The 22,807-nt window shown below is 42.5% G+C and overlaps 1 protein-coding gene across 6 annotated transcripts in view; it reads right to left on the reverse strand.

The window, feature by feature from the left end:
- Foxp1 (forkhead box P1) overlaps positions 1-22,807 on the reverse strand; it is a 606,957-nt gene that overhangs the window by 22,933 nt on the left and 561,217 nt on the right. For all 6 annotated transcript variants that reach the window (XM_042679678.1, XM_042679674.1, XM_042679675.1 and 3 more), the window contains one exon: positions 10,326-10,409. In XM_042679678.1, coding sequence (XP_042535612.1) covers positions 10,326-10,409 — 84 coding nt within the window. The remainder of the gene's footprint in view (positions 1-10,325; positions 10,410-22,807) is intronic.

Here is a 22,807-nt window from a genome sequence, read left to right on the forward strand (position 1 = left end):
CCTCCTCCCCCCAGGGGAAACAGGACCCACTTGGGAAGTGCTATTTCTCTAAGAAGGCATGCGTATCAAGGATTCACGTAGAATCTGGTCTTATCTCTTGCCATGCTCTCTCTTCTTTTCTAAAGGCTGCCAAATGGATGTTTACAGATGCAAAGAGTTATCTAGCAGGCTGAATCTGAGAAATCCTAGGTAAAGACATTTCTGTACTCTCAAGGTTTCACTCTTGGATGAGCATGGCAATGCTCTATAAATCTGGAAGGAGAAGAGGCAGTGGGTGGGGGATGTTCAGTACCACAGACCTGAGCTTCCAACGTGCAGCTGTATGACTGGGGAGCTGGGTTTACTCAATTTTTCTTTCCTCTTTGTTTTTTCTTTTCCTTTGTCAGTTGTGGAGCTTGAACTCAGAATCTGGGTGCTGTCCCTGAGCTCTTTTGTTCAAGGTTAGTGTTCCATTACTTAAGCTACAGCACCACTTCTGGTTTTCTGGTGGGTTCATTGTAGATAAGTGACTTTCCTGCCCAGGCTGGCTTCAAACTGTGATCCTCAGGATCTCAGCCTCCTGAGTAGCTAGAATGACAGGCATCACCCACCAGTACCCTGTCTCTAATTTTTTTTTTCTTGAGTGGGGTTTTTATTTCATTTTAATGAATTTAAACAATATGGTGGCTCAGAGCCACCATATTGGCCACAAAAAGTCAGGTCAGTAACACAAGTCCTTTAAGAAACTGAATGAAGATGGCAGGAAGCAAGTGTTGGGTCTATGGCTCTTCGTGAAGTGCTCACAGTAAGCAGACATGAATTTTCATCCAATAGGGGACATAACCTTTGCAAAGCCTTTGTGTGATCTTCATGAACCCAATCAAATACAGAACTGGGCTCTATTTAGGAATATAACACACTCTAGATGTTGAACCCTAATATTTTTGAACATCCCACAGAGGAGAATGAGCCAGTAATAGTCTGACTTACTGTTTATCTTGTCTTAAACTTACATTGCTGTTCTTACAGCTAGTGGAAAGGGACAACCCTTTTCCAAAGTTTGCTGCAACAGAAATACTATTCTCACTTTTCACAGTGCAGAAGCATTTTGGTTGTTTTAAGCTTGTTAATCACTCTTTACCCAGAATGGCTATCTCAGATATAGACAGAACCTTCCCCAAATTGAAGAAATTTCAGCAAAGCACCAACGTTTTCTCAAATCAGCTTTCAAATCACACTTTCCTACGGTAAGAATAGTTCACCATCATTTGAGCCGATCTTAGGCACAAGGCATTATTTGTGGAAGGTTTTAGAAATGAGAGTCCCTTGAGCTCATAATCAGAGTCTATTATAAGTGGGTTTTAACATGCTGGGAAGATTCCACCTTTATTCACACTCCAGAAATAAAAAGGGCTATGAGAATTCTACCTGTCTGATAAGGGCCAAGGGAAGAAGAAGATGAAGAGGAAGAAGAGGAAGAGGAGGGATGGGGGAAGAGGAGAAAAGAGGAGGGGTGGGAGAGGGAGGAGGAGGAAGAAAGAAGAAGGAAGAAGAAGGAAGAGGAAGAAGGAGAAAGAGAAGGAGGAGGAGGAGGAGGAGGAGGAGGAGGAGGAGGAGGAGGAGGAGGAGGAGGAGGAGGAGGAGGAGGAGGAGGAGGAGGAGGAGGAGGAGGAGGAGGAGGAGGAGGAGGAGGAGGAGGAGGAGGAGGAGGAGGAGGAGGAGAAGAAGAAGAAGAAGAAGAAGAAGAAGAAGAAGAAGAAGAAGAAGAAGAAGAGGAAGAAGAAGAAGAGGAAGAAGAGGAAGAAGAGGAGGAAGAGGACGAGGAGGAGAAGGAGGAGAAGAAGAAGAAGAGGAGGAGGAGGAGGAGAAGGAGAAGGAGGAGGAGGAGGAGGAGGAGGAGGAGGAGGAGGAGGAGGAGGAGGAGGAGGAGGAGGAGGAAAAAACATTGTTAAAGCAGTAGTCATGGGAAAAAGGCAAGTTGCATGAGGCAAGGTAAATGTTGGGCAAAGTGTTTTGACTTCTGCACTCCTTTCTAGTTTCACTGTGAACTGTTGTTTGACTCGGCATATGGTATATCCCGTCTTCCAAGGCTCAGGACACACAGGCTAGGGCCCTTACTGACCTCCAACAAGTAGGGCACATGGGGTGAGTTGCCCTGTACTTTCCACCATGCTAGAAACTTGGCTTTTGTGACCTTCATTTGCAAACCAAGTTCTAACAGTTCAGGGTAGCAGCCCAGGGCCAACAAGCCAAGGTGGGAAAGAGTAGAGACTCACTCCTTCTTAGTCTCAGGCCATCATCACTGACTAAGTCTAGGACCAGGAGGATAAGCTAGCGTGAGCCAAAGCAGATGGTCAAGGAAATTAGTGGAGAAAGCTCAGACATATATAGCTTTTTAATTCCAATGTTATAAAGTCACATCAGTTTGTCAGGAAAAACATTTGCAAAAGTCATGTTCTAAAACACCTGCCCCTGTGTTGATAGCATTTGATTTTGTAACTGACAAGGAAGTTGTCAGTCGTGTTTCACCGAGAACAAAGTGGAGGCTTGGTGAGCTGACACTGCTTGGTATGACTCTGGATATTTACTTGTATGATTCTCTACCCTTTGTACAACCTTTCCACACCCACTGTTTAAAAACCAACATTCATAGCCAGGTTCAGTTTTCTGCAGTTTTGGAAGCAATTTAGCACATAGCTTTTACCCCTGTGCATGAATAAAGTTCTATCAATAGTACTTTGCGTTTAGTGGAAACAGGAATTTGTAGGACACTGTCCTCAAAGTGCTTGCCATCAAGAGTTGATATGGCTATACGCAAATGAGGGCACGTGCGCATGTGTGTGTGGGCGCACACACACACGCGCGCGCACACACACACACACACACACACACACACACACAACCAATCCCAAGGATTTACTTTTCTTCTTGGCTTCACCACCCAGCTAATGAACATTTTCCCAGAGTAACTTTCATAAAAACCTAACGCAAGTAGGGCACTGGTGGCTCACGCCTGTAATCCTAGTAACTCAGGAGGCAGAAATCTGAGGATCCTGTAACCCAGAAAAGTCAGTGAGAGTATTTCTTTCCAATTAATCACCAGAAAACCAGAAGTAGCTTTGTGGCTCAAAGTGGTAGAGGGTTAGCCTTGCGCAAAAAGTGCTCAGGGACAGCACCCAGGCCCTGAGTTCAAGCTCCAGAACCGACAAAACAAACACCAATAACAAGCACAAAGTCACTGGGTTCTCGTTTCATTGTCCAAACTGAAAACTCATAAACATTGAACAAACTCAAGCCCGTCTTTGTGGGTGTTCACATCTAAAAAGAAGAGTTAAATGGATCCACTGGTGCCCATGCTATCAAATATACCAAGAAGGAGTACTCTTGCAGCTTTTGCAAAAGTCTGCAAATATAGGCAATTTCTAGCAAAGAAGCAACAATAGACAGTAAAATCTTTGCAGGTTAGCATAATCCCAGAAGAAAGACCTGTGTTCTGGATGCTTTTGGACACAGGTAGAAAGCAGAATTAAAACACTGAGTCAGAAGGGAGCAGAGAGGGGTTTACCAGGCTTGACAAATGACACCATGGTTCACACCCACTGCTGGGCTGTCTCTAATAAGCCACAGAGGAAAGAGCCAATCTCAGCTAATTACCAGATAAAAATGTATCGTAAGGACTCTAATTAGGAGACGTGGATGGAGGTGATCTAATGATTAAATGCTGCATTCGAGTGACCCCACCATCAACGTGCAGTGGTGTACAAGATGTCACTGGAATATTTTGTAGAAACAGTAATTTTATCTCAAGGAGGGGAGGCAGTAATATTTGTAATGATGGCTATGAGGTAAACTAATTAAAAGACAGTTCCTAGAGGAAAAGGGTGTCGGAGAGCAGCTGTGGCCATTCCAAACCCAAGTGCCAAGTCTCAATAGAGGAGCTGCAGTCAAGTGGAAAATTTCTGCCTGACCTTTGCCCTTGCTATTAATTTGCAGGAAAACTAATGACACATATACATATTCCCACAAAATTGTTCTAATTGCTAATTTGCCAAAGGAGCCCAGATTCCAAATTAAACATGACTGTAGCCTGGAAGGGAAAAGGAAGAATCAAAAGCGGTAAACTCCAAACAAGAGGGTGCTTTGCCACACAAAATCATTTGAAGACTGAACCAACAAGTTAATGAAATGTCAACCCTGTCAGCTGCTATACAAGTTGCTTAACTTTTCAACTTTCGTCTGATCACATGCTTGTCTCAGGGAGCCACCATCTTTACCAGGGGTGGAGGTGCGGAAGGAGGGGGTGGGAGGAGAGGGAGAAAGAAGGGAAAGTTCCAGATGGGATTCAAAACATACTGGGCTCAAATCAAACCTGCTTCTTTCAATCACAGTCTTAAAAAAATAAAAACCAAAAACAACAACAACAAACTCAGACTGCAAAAAAAAAAAAAAAAAAAAGGACAAGAAACAAAGCAAATCGAAACCCAGACTCAGAATGGAAAAACAAATTGGCAACAGTGCAATTTTGCTGTAATCATGATATATTCATCGAAATTGTAAACCATTAAATCTTAATATAATCATTAATTACCAAGGAAAGCATCCATGCTTAGTGTTTCTGATTGCAGTTAAGGATTGAAAAGTGAATTTTTTTTTTTCCAGGGCATGGAGCAGGAAGGGATTGGACTAGGAGGGTGGCTTTTCCTGATGGAAAGCCCATTTTTCTCATTGTGTTCATTTTTCTATTTCAAAAGAAGTTGCTATGTTTAGAAAAGTTAACAACTTTGAATACTTTTTTTTTTCATGGCACATTTCCATACTGTGATGACTTTGGTAAAGATAATCTCTTTGAAAACTCTGGCCAAAAGATAATTCTTATTGTCACTTAAAATTGCTGTAGCCTTTTGTTTTTTTTTAAACATAATAAACAAATAATTGTGCTCTTACCACTGTTCTCCTGTGGCCTGTGCCCCCCCCCCCCCGAGTTTGGTTACAGACAATTATCCTGGAAGTCTTTTGCCCCTGGAACTACTCCAACCCTGTCAACTACCCAATATTGTTGCACTGTGTCCTTTTTAAAAAAAAAAAAAAATATATATATATATATATATATATTGTTTCTACAAAATTACTTTTTGAACAGTGTGCGGCCCTCCCCTGGTCTCCCTTGGAAAGGTGGTGAGTCACTAGCATTTTGAAAAGTAAACAAACCGCTGATGCAAACCCCAGACAGAAACAGACTTGTTGTATTCCCACAAGAATCCATTTTTTGTTTTTGTTTGTGCTCTTGCCTCCCATGAAAACAGAGTCTGAGAACAAAAGAACAACCTGAAACCCAAACACCCAGGGACAGACAGACCAGCGCTGCTTAGCAGGGGTTCCCAGGCTCACAGAACTGGTTTCTCTGCTGTCTGCTCTGCTGGCCTGAACCCTTCAAGTCCTGCTTTAACTATCCTGTGGCAGAGGCCTGCTTCCTGGGCCGGGCCTGGCCTCTGTGTTAGAGACTAAGACCACCATTGCATTGCTGGTCTAAACTACTACACTTCAGTTGAGGTGAGCTGGAGGACTTGAAAAAAAGTCGATGAAATAGTTTTCTCCAATTCCAAAGCAAAACCCCAGCATTCCACATGACCCAGCCGTTCCTTGAAGAGTTAACAGGCCATTTTTTTTTAATTTTAGAGAGAGGCACTTTGTTTTTATAAGTAGCTAAAAGCTCTTGCAAAACAGTCCTAATTGCTATGGTGTGAGTAAAAGAAAAACGTGTAAAAAGGAAAAAAAAAGTCTACTGCTATATTCCATTCCAAGTGTGCTTTATGATATTTTCATAAAGAAGGCTCAACTACCTACTCTGTAATTACTTCATCCACCAAATCTGAAAGAATGCAGTTGCTTTACGAAGGGCGAGTGGATCTCAGAGGGCAGAAACTCCCCACAGCATGGAGAAGACCTCTCCCTCTCTCCTCTTCCAAATCATAAAAAGAAGCCTCATAGGATCTGGTGACATTACAGAGAGTGAAGTCTTTTTCAGGAAATCCTTAACTACTTCACAACGCTGTAACAGACACAATTCTTTTCTATTGACGTTTCTGAGTTCCCTCCTAGGAAACAGCCTGTTCTTAGAGTAAGCAAAGAGTACCATGCAACATCCAAACTGCTCCAAACCAGTGCTGGAACCACAGAACAGCAGTCATTGTCATTAGCACCGATTTCTTCTTTTATGCCATTGCTTCTCTTTCCTTGGGAAAAGAGAAGCTTATAAAACTTGAGTTCAACAAGTCTGGCTTTTCTGAACCTGTGTCAAGAATAGCCTCTCCAGCCAGGTGATGGTGGCTCACACCTGTAATCCTAGCAACTCAGGAGGCTGAGATCTGAGGATCTCAGTTCAAAGCCAGCTGGGGCAGGAAAGTCTGTGAGACTTTTATATCCAATTAACCACCAGAAAAAACAAAAATGGTGCTGTGACTCAAAATGGTAGAGCGCTCACCTTGAGAGAAAAAGCTCAGGGACAGTGCCAAGGCCCTCAGTTCAACATGTCCACAACTGCTACCTGTGGCTGCTCTCCTAAATGCTCACAGACCTATTTCCATGCAAGGTCTAGTCTTATTACATGTGTGAAAAACTTATTTAGGGGTGAGGTGAGCGGTTCCTTTTGTTCTTTCATACTGACTCTCATTAACCATCTTCTTCTCTTGGAGGCACAGAGGTCTGTGCATCTACTGCTTACCAAAGGGAAGATCCAGAAAGCTGCTCACTCCCTTTTTCCATCTCGTGTGTTAAGTTTCAGATGAGACTTCACGTGTCTGACAAGTTGTCCTTGACTCCAGCATTCCAGGAACCTGCTCAACTTACAACTGCATAGTGCACATACTCCCATGTGCGTGCGTGTGTGTGTGTGTGTGTGTGTGTGTGTGTGTCTGTATGTGTATGTGTAATTTGTGTTGTTAGTTTGGTTCACAAGACATTTTTGTGGCAACAATGAGCCTTTTCCATCTGACTACTCTATGTTCAGTCTGTAGCCTTGCCCAAGATATATTTGTTGCTAGAAGAGTTGGACTGTGCATGCGGAAATTCCCTTTCCAAACACAACTGCACTTTTGAGTCTACGGTTTTCAATCGAACTCTTCCAGCAGGAAGTGTGCTGATCAGCAGGAAGACATGGTACTGAAGGAGGTTGGGGCAGGAAGCCTGGGAACTGGTGTTCCAAGCAGTCTTCAGCTTCCTTCCCAGTGTGGGTAGAGCTCAGATCCCCATCAACACCCTGGGGTGCTGTCCTGAGATGAGCACACCCTTTAACCATCCAGATCCCACATTGGGATCCAGAAAACGCATCTCTGAGCTGATGGAAGAAACACATCTGAGAACGTGTTGGCAGCTGCTTTGCTTCAGCGAAGCAGGGCTGGGTTAGATGATTGCATTCAACAAAAGTCACTTACCACCCAAAGGGCATTTAGTGAAAGGCAAATTTACAGCAAGCATTCTATCACTTAGTGACTAAGAATTCTTAAATAAACACAGTGTTCCTTTTGCACAGAAATGGAAAGAAGAAACAACTTTATAAACTCACTGGCAAAAGTCAAACAGGAAGGTCCCTATCTAGGGCTAGAATTAAATCACAGTGACTGCTTGTTTCAAACCACAGATTCGAGAAGGCTATGCATTCAAACCTATACCAGGCATTCTATTATTTAGGGTGGAATAAATTAATTACAGACTGCAGGAAATATTTTGCACATTTGGATCAGTCACCAGATAGCTCAGGGTCCTTCGATTTGAAAGAATCAAGGGTTTTCAGTATGTGTCTTTCTCTCTCTCTCTCTCTCTCTCTCGGCAAGGAAGGGAAAATTCATGCAAAACATTACACATCTATCTTTTATAATTAATTTCCCAATGCCTCACCTACACATATTTTTAATAATTCCTGATTTATAAGATGGTATCTATAATAAAATTTTCTATTTTCCAATAAATGAAAAGAAGGCAGGTTCACTCCGACAACAGAATGTCACACAATATCTGCTTGTCAGGCCCCAATTTTTACTTCTTACATGTGAGTTAAAGGAGAAGGAATTTATAATGCTGCCTGTGAAGAGAACCACTTTCATACACAAATGTGATCTTTTTTTTTTAAAGGGTAATACAACAGTACATTTACATAAACTAATCCAAACAATCTATGTATTTGACAATGGCAAACCTCACACAGACGGCCTATTGTTGGTTTACATCTTGGAGTTCTTTATATCGGCTTGTAGAGCTGCTCTAGCTGTCAAAGGTTTGACTTGGACTCTAAATAAATGGTTACAGAAGTGCTGTGCAGTGATATTGGACTTCTTTGCAAAAGAAAACCCGCTGTGTATGAATTCAAAAGCTATTAATTTTTCAGTCAAAAATATTCGTGCCTATTTCTTTTAATAAAGAAATACTGTGCTGAGCTTACGAAGAGATAATGTTGACTAGTGGTAGAGAATTTTCAATAGAGCAGTTAAAAATAAATTTAGTAGGAGGTCCCCTTCAAAGTTATAATTTCCTAGAATGTAAAACACTTTTTTTCCCCCACTACTAATCAAGACAAACCTTCTCCCCCTCCCTCTATCTCCTACCAAAAGCTGCTTTTTCATGCTGGTGGATGGCTCAGCGCTAGTCACATGGAGATTGCCAATGACCCTCCAGGGGACATGCAGACTCCCATACATAGAGTCATCCAGCCCCACCACTTGCTCAGGGCATTATGGGTATTTGAAGCTGCATCTCTTTAGATATATCCCTCTTCTGCCCCTGGAATCCCATGATCCAAAATGAGCCCATTACCACAATGCTAAGTCCAGCTATTACTTTCTCATTGTTTACTCCTTCTTGACCGGGTTTCAAAGCTTTGATTCTGGGGGAACAAATTTTGTTTCGCTAAAACTATCTGAAGACTCTCAGAAAGTTCCAAGGCAGACACTTCCCTGTGCAATGAATTGCCTAAGCTTGTTCTAGAAGCCAGCCAAGTCATTTCAGGGACTCACAAATTTGCTTAGCTGGGTTCATGTTCTTCCCCGTGTTCTTCTTGAAAGAAGGAATTAATAAGAGCAACACATCTACTCACTGGCTCTACCACACTGAATGGCTTGGCTCTGTTTTTCTCCCTATTTGCTATCTGGTAGCCTAACCCATCCGGTCCTCTAGCCATTTACTGTGAAATACATGGAAACTAAGGACTCTTTCCTAGTAAAAATGGATGCGCGAAGTGTTTAATGATTTTATGTCCTATATCTCAGTAATGTGTTCTGTTTCAGACATTAATTTTGTCTGCCAACTGCATCTTGGCAAGCTACCATATTTGCTGGGTTAATAGTCTGACTCCGTTTTATTTCTATCATCATAAATCATACATATATGGGTGTATGTTTGCTTTATTTATAGAAAAAAAATCAGTCAAAACAGATAAACCAATACTTTGCCATTATGCTGCATCATTGCATATTGATTAAAATTGCTGGTACTAACTATAGATTGTCAACGCTCAATTAATTTTCACACAGCGACTCCCAGCAAAATCAAATAAAGGCAGTGTACCTTTAAATTTTACAAATCTTAAAATCAGGAAGCAAAGCACTGTCTCCATTTTGAATAATCAACTATGGCTACTAGGACTTTTTTTTTTTTTTTAAGGGATCTAAGCATCTGAGTGATATAGCTGCAGTAGATATGGATGTAAGGTAGGGAAGTATGCACAAGTTTGGATGCGGGGTTTAGATCCTTTCCCTTCTGCCCTGGTATCAGTTCCTGAGTTGAGGTATCCCACTTCAAGGTCCAATAGAAGAGAATAAGAAAAGAAACAGGAGATTCCTAAAGCAGACATCTTCTCTGTGCCTCATGTTTGGTCCCGCAGCTATGAGTGAGTGATTTTCTCTTCAGAGTCTTTAGAAACCACTTGATGGTGCCCATAATTTAGCCTCTAACAATTGTGCAAGGTGCTTTCTGATTTCTTTTCTCTGTTATGATTAGGTAGAACCATGCCTTGTAACTTTCCCACACATCTCTGTCTTTGCTGACCCAGGCTCTTTTGCTATCACAGTCTACTGTTTTCTCCCTGTTTCTGGCATTTGGAAAGAGTTTCTTTTCCCAGTAGGTTTGTAGAAAGGCTTTGAGTCCATTAGTTTCGCACCAATCACTCTGTTCCAGAGCAGATGGCTTGGGTCTAATGGACCAGGACCAGGTCTGCCTCCTCCTGTGTCTCCTTACATGCTTACTAGCATCTTGACTTGGCCTTAAAAGGGAACCAGAAAGACGCATGTGCACGGGAAGTAGGAAAAGACCATTGGAAGTTCATTTCTATCTTCCCTGTTTTGAAAACAAGTACTTACGGGCTGAGGGGCAGCTTTGGGTTCTGTGGACTTCACATGCAGGTGTGTCATCATGGCTTGCAGGCGCTCTTTGTCTTTTGCAAGCTAGTGGGAAGAAAAGGATCTGTCATTTCTTTGACTCTAGATGCATAACCATGTTAACATCTAAAATTATACATATTTCAAAAACAATGGCACCATAGCCCATGACAAAATCATTTTTCATTGCCCAAGCGTCTTTGAAATCTACAGGACCACTGCCAAACTCTCAATAGCTGGAGGTGTTGGGGTGAGATTTCTCAACACACCACACATTAGGCTTTAAATGGGAAGTTCTAGACCTGCTGGCACCAAGGAATCATGTGGAACACGGGCAGCTCAAAGCCTAAAAGTGAATCATGCCCATTAACCAGCCTTATTCATGAGAGGCTGGAGGAAAATGAGCTAGCTAGCTAGCTAAAACTCATAAATTTATCAGTTGTGGTGGTGAAGAAACACCTGGATGGGAAGTGAGCTTCATCTTTCTTTACAGGGAGGCAAAAATGAACACGGTGCCGGCAGGTGACACTTGCAGAGAGAGCAGGGTTAGGAAGGCTGACCAGCTCTCATCTGTAAACCAACAGAGAGCCGTTCATTTGTTTACTCCATATCTAAGGGTATGTTTTCTCAGTAATTCCAGTAGGTTTAAAATACATTTAAAAAACAAAGTTATTGCCAGGTGCTGGTAGCTGACACCTGTAATCCTGGCTACAGGAGGATGAGATCTGATTATTGCCGTTTGAAGCCAGCCTGGGTAAGAAAGTCTCTGAGACTCTTTTATCTCCAGTTAACCACTGGAAAACCAGAAGTGGAGCTGTGGCTCAAAGTAGTAGAGTGCTAGCCTTGAGGTTGGGGATAGTGCTCAGGCCCTGAGTTCAAGCCACATGACAACAAAACAAAACAAAAAACCAGCCAACCAACCAACCCAACAAAAAAACCCGGTTATCTTTCTGGAGCTACAGAGATACATACAGTACACACTCCTATATTACTTGTCAGATGCTACTTGTGCTTTGCACTGTTTTAATGCAAAAACAACTTTGTTATTAGGAGGCAGCTGGAGGTAGGGGTCTAAAGAAAGATGCCATTAAAGGAGCAGCTGTGGCATTATCGAAAATGTACAAGAGACTGATGGGAGGGAGAGATAAGAGAGGAGGGAGAAAGAGAGGAGAAAGGGAAGGAGAGAGGAACTAGAGAGGAAAGGGGAAAGACAAGGAAGGAAGGAAAGAGAGAATGCATGTACAGGCCGTTTTATTCCAGTGCTTTCAGAGAACGTTTCTCTACAACAAAGTCTTAGAATGAAGGAGAGACCCATTGCTTCCGCATCAGTTTAACTTAAATCCTTAAAAAAAGTATTTTTTTTTGAAATCTAAAATTGAATGTGTTTCCAACTTTTAAAGAAAGTTATTTTCTGAGGGGGAAGGAGTCAGGAACTAGGGAAAGATGGAGGAAAAGGAAAGGGAGAGAAGCAGTTTTTGGCTTATCCTCTCTCGATGACTCAGCCTGAGAGCCATATCACATTTGATTTTTTATTCCTTTTTATCCCCTGGTGGTTCGGGGAAGAATAAATTAAGGAGAAGGAAAAAAAAAAAAAGCCTTACAGTGTTAGCGTTTATCTTTCAACAAACAGGAAATGAAAATGATGCCATATTAGGAGCTACTTTATGTTATTCGCTCTCTGTTCTTTACTAAGTTATTGAACTGCCAAAATAAAAAGATTCCCTGAACGCATAATGCTAAAGGAATTTGGTTTTCCTAAATGACTCGGTTAGAACAATTAAAATGTTGGAAATGGAATTTTTCTACTGTTAATTCATTTTTGTTTGTTACATGTTCTCCTTAAAAATATTAGAATCGCTAAAATATTTTTGAAAACATTGAGTTTTAAAACTGTGGCTCTTCAAAAACAAGAAGTAGTTGACACCCTGAAAAGGCAATATTTACTGAAGTCTGCTACATATTGGTTGTAACGCTGCTGATATAGTGATTACAGACACTATGCTGGGTTAACAACAACAACAAAAAATCTAAATGCCCAATATCATGCCAGATACCAGCGGCTCACGCCTGTAACCCTAGCTACTCAGGAGGCTGAGATCTGAGGATCAAGATTCAAAGCCAGACCAGGCAAGAAACTCTGTGAGACTATCTCCAATTAACCATCCAAAGAAGCCAGAAGTAAAGCTGTGGCTAAAGTGGCAGCGAACTAGTCTTGAGCAGGTAAAACTGAGGGACATCACACAGGTCCGGAGTTCAGGCCCCAGGACCAGCTCTGCTCCCCCCTCCCCCCAAAAAAGTCCAGCATCAAAAATGAGCATTTGCTCTCCATGCAAGCATTTAATATTTAATGAATCAACCTTCTTACTAGTCAGGCTAAGGTAGAACAGAAACTCTGTGTGTGTGTGTGTGTGTGTGTGTGTACACACACACACCTAGAATTCATACACACAGTCATGTGTGCAACCCTCAAGGTAAAGCCATAGGGAATGTGTTCATATTCTTCCAGAACAGAGAATCTATCATCCCACTAGTGGTCCAAGGAACCTCAATTCTACCACGTTAATTCTGTTTCTTCAAAGATGGGTAAAGTGACCTAAGAAGGCAAAAAATCCAGCTTTTGTTTTTCTGTTTGGTGAATGAAAACATCGACAAAAACTATATCCTGGGATGTGTGCTAGGTATTTAATCAGTGATAGCCTTAATAAGAATGATATCAACAAATAAAGGAAGATATTTGCCAAATGTACTTGTTTATGCTTAAGGCAAAAACCACCACACCTATCCCAACCACATTCACTTTCTACAATGGCTGTCTTGCATTTGCTAGACTGGCTGGCCCTTCAAAAAGGCTTCCACATTCTTTATTACTTTTAATGCCATCATTCCATGAGCTCATCATCCCCATCTTTTTTGCCAGAACTCTGCATTAAGAGAATACAAGCATTTTATACTAGCATGAGTAACCTCACATTCTGGCCTATGCTGCATTTTTCATGAAATACCAAGAAAAAGAGATGGAGAAATTCAGTCCAAAGGTCAACTTCAATTTTTTTTAAAGTGATATCAAAAGAGATTTGTTCTCTAAAAGCTGTACTATCGGGAGAGAGAATAACTATGCATTTAAAAAAATAAAAAGTATTACAGAGAACTCTATGTTAGAGGTTGCTGCTCAAGCAAGGGATATTTTAATAAAAAGTTTGTGCATTATATTTGTGGAAAGATGGCCGAATGGAAGTAATGAGGGTCATGGATACAACAATTACAGTGTACTGTGTTCAAATCCTGGTGTGCATTTGACTGAGCGTATTATATAACCTTCCTAAGTATTTCATCTCTCCTTTCTAAATACGGAATAATTATCTCTGAACTCTGAAGGGTTGCTCTGAAGAGATGAAGTTTTGCACAGAACAAGCGATTAATGCTTCATGGATGTTTAAAAATATCTTTTTTTTTTTTAAAGTTAAATCGGTCTAGTCTAGACTAGACTGGCTGAATATGCGTTTAGAATCTGTATCTACCTAATGGGTTCAGGAGAGAATGCAGGTGGAGGAAATGGGAAGACAAATAGTTTCTATGTCTTAAAGAACAGAAGAGGATTGAAGCAAGCTTAGTGAAGGCGAAGGCCACTTCTCACGGATTTATGTCTCTGGTTCTTCCTGTATCTTCCCCTCATTCTGGGCAAATGTATTCCCCCTATGGCTGATATAGGCCATCCCCTCTCCTATTAGCCATGGCTTCAAATTATGCTTCAGATGCCTAGGCTGGGACAATCTGAACTCGTCCACTGCTCCGGAGCAGTGATGACTGCCCAAGGCTAGGAGCTCCATTCAGCTTCTTCAGGGATAAAAATGTGGGAGATTAAACTCATTCTTTCAGCAGAGAAGAGGGAACAGGGCGTGGGGTTCATTTCACATCTTTATTCTCCCTGTGATTGGGAGGACTAATCATTTTACATCCATTCTGGGAGTGCTTACCCAGGAGAAACAAAACTGAAATTAAAGAAGGCCTTTCCATGTGGCAAAGGCTAACTTTCTAGGGACAGAAGAAAAGATGGAGCATCAAGCCATTCCTTTCCCTGAATAGGGATGATTGTGGCCATGAAGGAGTTGGGGGTCCTATTCCTGTCTTTTTAGTTGGGGAAACTGAGGCCCCCAGGTTGAAGTCATGGAGCTGCGAAGAGCATTTCTAGTATTACTAGCATCCTAGTTTATGATGGTTGGCTAGGGAAGACTATGACACAAAGATCCTGGTTTCAACCCCATCCCACCCCAAGGTATGAGGAGTGAGAATGAACATTTTAACGGGCACCCAACGTATTATATTAGGCAAGTGGGTAATTCCCATGACGGTGATCCCCACAGAACTGTAGGTCTCACTTAACCCTGTTGAAGCCAACCAACCCTCTGAGGGAAAGCTCTAGAAGGAAGCACTTTATAATAAGGATCCCCCAGTGTCCACATAAAATCAGGTGAGTAAACACTATGGTCTCCCCACAGGTTGAGTCTGCTCTAACCAGCCACTGTATGTATCCCAAATAATTTCTTTTTACTCTGGCCTTAGGCAGAGTTCTGTTCAGTGACTTAGTTAGGATAGACCCAAACATGCTGCTTTCTAAAGTATATAATCAAAAGAAAAAGACCACCCACCCACCCACCCCCCACTCCCACCCCCACAGCAGCCACTCAAATTCTCCTATCAGACCAAACATCTACTAAACATTCCTGGACCCATTTCATCCATCTCTGGTAACTCACAAGCCTCCCAAAGTTGGCACTAGTGAAAACTTTGAACCTTGCTCTATTACTGAGTGCAGCATTTGGGTGGTAGAATCTACGGCTCATTTCACCCCAATCGAAGAATTTCCTGGTCTTTTTTTTTTTTTTATTGTGTTCTGTCACCATCTTAACATTCTCCACGTGTTATTATTAAAGACTCTCTTGACATTTAAAGCAGACGCACACTGACACTCAGTCATAGTCTAGGAATTCTAATGCTCCCAGAAGTTAGGCAGGATTTTTAAATTATGAAAAGTTAAGTGTCTTGCTTTTCAAAGAAGGACAGGAAAGGGAGAGACCTAGACATTCTCACTTCTTTTCCTTGGCTCCAGACACAAAGCAGGGCAACGGGAGGCTCTGACGCTGTTACCCTAAGAGTTTGCACTGGGCTCTGAACTTGCTCATGGAGGGGCAGGAGGTGTTGTCAGGAAATGTCCTGAGCACTGCCTTGGATGGATGATATATTTGCCGAAGGCTAGGAAGCTGGTTGGGTCACAAAGAGCCCTGCTAATGAGGAGGTAAGCACATGCAAAGTAATTGATTCGTGTTAGCTTTCATGTCTACCTCAATGACTGAAACTTAGGCACTTGTCTCTTGGCTGACATTTTCTTAGAGCTCTAAGCTCCTGGGGTAGATGATTTAGAAAACTTTGGGGTGATTCCGAGAGTCAATGTGCAAGTCTGCCAGGCTGCTCAGGAGAAAACTCCTGATTTCAAGCCAGCCATTGACTATGGGGGGGGGGGGGGGAGGGGAGGGGGGGAGGGAGGGAGAATCCCACAGAGCCCTTTAGGCAATGCCCTGCAATGCGGAAGCAGGGACCACCAAGCTGAGTAGCCCTTCCCAGACCTTTGCCATTCAACACTGGCTTAGAACAAGTCAACCTGCCCTTCCAAACAGCCTCGCTGAGGTGGGTTACCATAAATGATTTCTTTGACTCTAAGAAGCACCTTTCCCAAGGCCAGGCTACCGGAATGATACATGTAATTACAAGGTTACACAAGTGCTTCAGAGGTAACACAGGTCCATTCTCAGATGTTACATTTTTCCTTGGTAGCAACTACTCCAGAGTCAAGATGAAGGTTAGAGGAAATGGAGGAGATAAAGCAGCTAGGACCCCACCCTGTATACACATAAAGGAGTCAACAAGGGAGTCATTCAAGTGGTCTGGAGCTCCCTGGGGAACTAACTATAATGTCTCACAGGAAGTCTCTAGTAAGTAGATCACTTCCATAGCCAGTGGACTGGCACACTCATCCCAGTTTGCCCCAAGCCTTTCCCATTTCCCAAGTCTTGGACAGAGGCAAGCCAACGGTGATGGCTGGTCTAGACACACTCGTTCTTGTTAGACAGATGGATGATAGTAAAAAGAACAAACAGATTCCGCTGCCAGTGTCATCCCTCAGCCTACAATCTGGGTAAAATCTCATGGTGAGGCTTCCGGCCTTCCCAGAACCCCTGTCGGATGGGGTATGAGTGGCAGCCTGTGCTTCCCTCCCTCCTAGACCACGTGTGGAGGAAGGGGGGCGTCAGCTGAGTCACCTGTACCCAGTGCTTTGCTTATCTGTATGCGGTCTGCTGCAGGCCAGGAGTGATGGAATGGAATAAATCTATGGATGAGCAAGAGCCGCCAGCCCTATTCCCTTCCTTTCCAAGTGAGGCAGAGCGGTCTCTGTGAGGTTGACTCCTTATCCTCTTGTCTACTTTAAAGACCCTTTAGAGAGTCTGCAGGCTGTGGGCTTAGAAAGTGTGTTAGGAACTTTTCTCTAGTCACATGATAAATGTAAGCCTCTCCAAATGTTTTCTTTTTTTACTTATTATTCAAAAGACATGATCTATTGATGCATAAAGATATGGCAGAATCTCCGTATTGTCAACCCTCGTGCTTAGAAGATGTTTTTGTTGTTGCTTTAGAGCCTGTCCTGGGGCTTGACCTCAGAACCTGGGCACACTATCCCTGAGCATTTTTTTTTCCTCTACCCAGTTGAACCACAGCTCCACTCCTGGCCCTTTTGGTGATTACTTGGAGATAAAAGTCTCCTGGACTTTCCTGCCCTGGTTAGCTTTGGCCCACAATCCTCAGGTCTCAGCTTCCTAAGGAGGATTACAGGTGTGTGAGCCACCAGGCGCCTGGCAGAAATGCATTTCTTAATACGACTCACATCTCCCTTCTTAGAAAACAACCTCTACTTAATTTGAGGGCTTCCTTTCCCCTGAGTTTCTGTGTTACCTTCCCTTCAGCCAGAAGGCTGAGAGTTTATAAACCTGACCCTGCACTTCAGTGAGCGCCCTGGAAACTTGATGAATATGGATTTCAGTCCCTAAACCCAGGGAACAGCAGGGGTCTAACTATACTGGCTGGAGCTGGTGGGGGGCGGGGAAGGGGGAGGGAGGCAGTGGTAGGCAGTACTCATGTCTAGCATTTTCTAGTTCCTGTGCCTGTGTGGCTATGTCCTGGGGGGGGGGGGGGGGGCGGGGAGGGGGGGGATGGGGGAAAGGTTGTATATAGTTCATGATTTATGGAGGACCATGTATATTGACTGATGGAGGAACTTGCCTTCTCTCCAATTGCAGGAGAACCTATTTGAAGAGAACACTTCACAGACAATATCTTAAAAATATACTCCCTGACTTGTGGCAAATCTGCACAGTAGTTTTAAGTTTCTGTGTACGGGGTAAGGAGCGCAAACTACTTCTCAGGTCAGAGGAAGCCGTTCACTCCATCCACTCCACTGGTATAATAATTTAAGAATTTTGCCTCTGTTTTTTTCAGAACAAAATAGAATAAGAAACATTCAACACAAACTAGGCATGCTCCTTGAGAGGTGGAGAGCGGAAGGATCACAGTTTTGAGGCCAGCTTGGGCAAAAAGTTAGTGAGACCCCTATCTCAATGAATGAAAAGCTGAGTGTAGTGGTGCATCCCTGCCATCCCAGCTACACAGATGCATATGTGACAGGATAAAAACTACACATGACATCGCCTTAGATTTTTGTGTAATGGGAATGTCTATGAAAGTCTTGAGCTTCTGAATCCAGTCGTATTGCATGGGGTATTGGGCAACTGTTACCTACTAGCTTGATTTCTGCTTTCCCCACATTTCACCACTCCAGTATCAAAGGCTCCCTCTACCACCATCCAAGAACTACAGTTTGAACTCAGCCTCACATTAACTCAGCTTTGTGTATGTGTGTGCGCGTGTGAGCGCGCGCGCACATGCTAGATTGGTACTCTACTACTTGAGTCATGTCTCCAATCCTGCCTTTGGCTGGCTCTTTTGGAGACAGGATCTCTCAAACTTTTCTGCTTGAGTTGGCTTTGAACAGTGATCTTTCCCATCTCAGCCTCCTGAGGAGCTTTTGAGTTTGGTTCAAGAACTGTATCACAGACATATGAAGGCACACATCTCTAGCCACTCTCCTCTAAGACCCAGTGGTTAATTTCTTTCTAAAGTCATCTAATTCTTTAAGGGAGGTGTCATCACTAATGGTCTATGGATATACAGCGCCTTCTGTTTTGGGCCAGGGGTAGTGGCTGGGACTCAGGTGCTAAGTGGAGACACACTAATACACAGGGTTGTGCTCTGGTAGCCTTTACCACCTTGCAAGGGTGGAGCGGCTGACTCATTGACCTCCAGATTCTCCTGCTGTGTGCAGTAAGACCGAATTGGTGTTCACCTGGTGTGTTTGTATGGTTGGGCATGTGTGTAGCCTCTACCCATACATAGAGCAGAAGCGTGGGTGAGCTCTGGGCAGTGGGCGAGCGACTGTGAGAGACCGATAGCAGGCTATGGGAGATGTTCCCAACTTCACTTCGCTTCCCTGTCCTGTTCAATGGGGCATATATTTTTCACCTTCAAGTGAATGAATGATAATTTTAGAATCACCTTGTGAGATCCTTGCAGGTTCAGGAATTTCCTGGACTGAGAAATGCTCTGCTTAAGGGAAAAGCAGTGGCTGAGATTAAACCTAGGGCCTTGTTCAGACCAGCCATGCTAGAGCCTGGGACACCCCCGCCTGTGGGTGAGAGAACAGAGGGAGATGCCCATAGGAAATTGCCACAGGAAGGGCAGCTGAGCACAGCTTTGTCTCCCCCATGTACTCCTGAGGCTCTGGGTACCTGCTACTGGGGAAGATTTTGTATGTATCATGACCCTGAGTTAAGAACATTGAAAAGTACATTTCCAGACAAAGGTGCCCAACAGTGTAAACGTGACAGCACAAACATGGACATGTTGAACTTTAAGCAAGAAGCTGTGCAGAAATAAAGCTTGGAGTCTAGCTATATCTTGTCTCTCAAATGACCATAAAGGTGCTAGGTCCTGCAATCTCTTTTAGGATTTGATCTCAAGGCATTGCACTTTCTACATAAGTGCTTTATCTCTTGAACCACCCCCCTCAACGCTCTCTCCTCTAATTCTTGGTAAGAGCTTCTCTCAATTCTGTATCTCAAGACAAGGATTCTTCAAATAATAAAAACTGAAGCTGAGGACAAGAGCACCACAGCAAATCATTTAACATAGCATACATGAGGCCTTAGGTTTACTGTCAAGTAGCACAAAAACAACACACACACACACACACACACACACACACACCTCTCCTCTCAATGGCCACATTTTCCTACAAATTTTGTCTAATTAAATAATAACTAATGGGAAGTGGTGTTGCAGCTCAAAGCAGTAGAGTACTTGCCTTGAGCAAAAGAGCTCAGGGGCAGTGACCAGCCTGGAGTTCAAGCCCTATGACCGACCAATAAAAAAAAACAAAATGACAAAAAGGACCCACAAACACGAATGATTAACATCTGTTAATCCTCAGTTGCTTTCTAGGATTGACCCTCTTAGGCTTTAAAAAAAAATTTTTTTTTTAATGAATCCACTGGTGTCAGCTAGCACCAACTAAACAAATGGACAGTTCCACTGTAAAACCATGTTGAGGACCATGTTTCTTGAATGAAAGAGGCTTTATTCCCTGAATCACTATGATCCTTTCTGGTGACTCAGCAAGCCTCTTCTATGTAATAGCTCCTTGGAAAATGTTTTCTACATGAAATGAATGTATAGCCCTGGGCCAGCCTTCTACAGGCCCCAAGATTGGCAGGCCCTGTCACAGGAGGCTGCTGGTGAGTTACCTGACAATGTGGTCCCTGGACAGGTTGTAGATATCATGAGTAAGAAGGCAGAGGCCTGAAGGGGCCAGAGATACTTTGGACAGCCAGAAACTTAAAGGAAACAACTGGCCAATAATGTCATTCAGATTGTTTCTTTTCTTTCTCCCTCCTTACCAGGGGTTGTTTGGAAAACTTCCATAAAAGCCAGATCCTAAGTATTTTCAGCTTTGCAGGGTATAACGGGGAAACTGGTGCAAATACCCATCTCTGCCATTTTAGTGTGAAAACAATCATAGATCATTAGTAAATGAATCGGCAAGGGCACAGCCGTGTTTCAATATAACTTGCTATATGGACAATGAAATCTGAATTTCACATAATTTTCATTTATCATGGAACGTTACTCTTCTTTTGTTGCTTTATCCCAACTAGTATTCAAAATTTTTCTCAGCCCATATCTGGCACTGTTTACTAACTCTTCCTAAACACTTGCTAAACACTATTACTGATACCAAGTCTTTCAGGATGAGAAGATGTGGAACCCAGCAGAACAAGCCAGTTCTGTCTCCTACTAGAACAACTATCAAGCAAGAAGTATAAAAAAGTACTGTGAGAAGCATTGCAGGTAAGTACTACATCGTGACTTGTGATCGTATCATCTTTATTTTCTATCATCTCTTGGACAACCTGCCTTAGTTCTGATTAATGATGAAATCTGTGAATACATGAGTGACACAAATAATCGAGGAATGCTCCTGTGTCAGCCTATCAATTTATTCTCCTTCCAGGCCACACCCACTAAAAAACTTCAGCAAAGCTGCCTGACTAATCCTGACTTGCTGATGGACTCACACCTCTGTTTCCTCTCACCTTTGTGAAGAATAAACAAAAATTACTAAGATAGGTACTCAGATCCTGGGCAAATCCTAGCCTAGTATACCTTGGAAAATCCTGCCAACTCTGCTAAACAATTTATTCAAGTTAATTCTGAGAACTTAATGTTAAATCCAATAAATAAATACAAAAGCATGCATTGCTTTATAAATACCACTCCCATTATCTGCATACCCACAGAGCAAGGGCCATGAGTTGGTTGGGTGTGTGGTTCATGCCTGTAATCCTAACTACTTAGGAGACTGAGATCATAGGATCCAGGTTTGAAGCCAGCCCAGGCAGGAAAATCCCTGAGACTTTTATCTCCAATTAACCACTAGAAAACTGGAAGTGGCACTGTGGCTCAAAGTGGTAGAGTTGCTAACTTTGAGCAAAAAAGCTCAGGACAGTGCCCAGGCCCTGAATTCAAGCATCATGACCAACTAAAAAAAAAAACAAACTCACAAAGAGCCATGGGCTCAAGGGCTTACTGTGCTCTGACTATATTTGTAGATGATGTTAAACCTACCACTTTATCTTCTCCAAAAAACATGTTGAATTTAAAGATGTTTCCAAAGACTTATATGTAAATTGGAGGCTTTAATGATGTACTCTTTCCTTGCATAAACATGTAATTGTCCTAATAAGTTTATACTTAATAGTTCGAATGGAAAATATTAACAAGCTCGGGACAATAACTTTTGAGGAAAATTCTACAAAAAATGCAATTTCTCATATACGATGATAACTAGTTTTTTTTTTTTTTTAAATCCTTTCTATCTTGAAAAGTCACAACAAAAAAGTTTAAGTGTGTTTGGGCTGATTTTTCTCTGCAACTATTTGAAGCCGTAAATGACTTAACTCAGTAAAATTCCAAATGTAATTATCTTCTGTACTTAGCCTAGGGCTCTCCATATATCTCGGCATTGCTGTCTTGCATACCAAATAGGCTTTCCGATGGCTGGTACCAATATAATGTACAACATTGTTTTAATTTCCCCGAGTCGGCTAACCTCTTGCCTACTCTGAACCAGCCAGAGGAGGAAGCTCGGTGAGTCAGTGAGCACTCAAAAACATTCTGGAGCTGGGTTGCATAAATGGGGTTTGCGAGGTCGGGCTTTTGCAACTGTACATTTTAATCATCTCCATTTCTGACCCAATTTTAACTTTTAGAAACTAATTTTCTATTAATTATGCCAGAAAGGGGATTACTGTTGAAATGTGGTGGCTTATCAACAAGTTAAAACCGGAAGTGGAGCCACATTTAAAAAAAAAAAATGCCCCCAACTCTCACAATGCTCATTCTCCAGGGAAGTCTGCATCCGTTCCTTTTCCCTAGTTCAAAAGGAGATCCAAGGCTTTCTGGGCACCATAGTATTTATTGTACACGAAAGTATTTACAGATGCACATTATATGTATTATGTATCTTGATTATATATGCATGTATTTAAAACAGTAAACTCTCTATTGAGAGTTCAGGGATGGAGAGAAAGGGCGATAGTGAAAAATGCAGGAAACACCATCAATATACTTTCCACTGTGACTTTGGAACACATGCCTCTAGGTGTGCCCCATTACCCCTGACCCCTGCCTTGGTCTCACAGATTTGTTCTCTATCCATTCTCGTTCATTCCTTCTCTCTCCCAGGCTGGTCTCCAAAAATCTGGTTTAATAACACGAACAACTTCAGGGACTTGCACCAACAA

The sequence above is a fragment of the Dipodomys spectabilis genome, unplaced genomic scaffold (assembly GCF_019054845.1).
Source record: "Dipodomys spectabilis isolate Male_0828 unplaced genomic scaffold, ASM1905484v1 ptg000054l, whole genome shotgun sequence".
Taxonomy (NCBI): Eukaryota; Metazoa; Chordata; class Mammalia; order Rodentia; family Heteromyidae; genus Dipodomys; species Dipodomys spectabilis.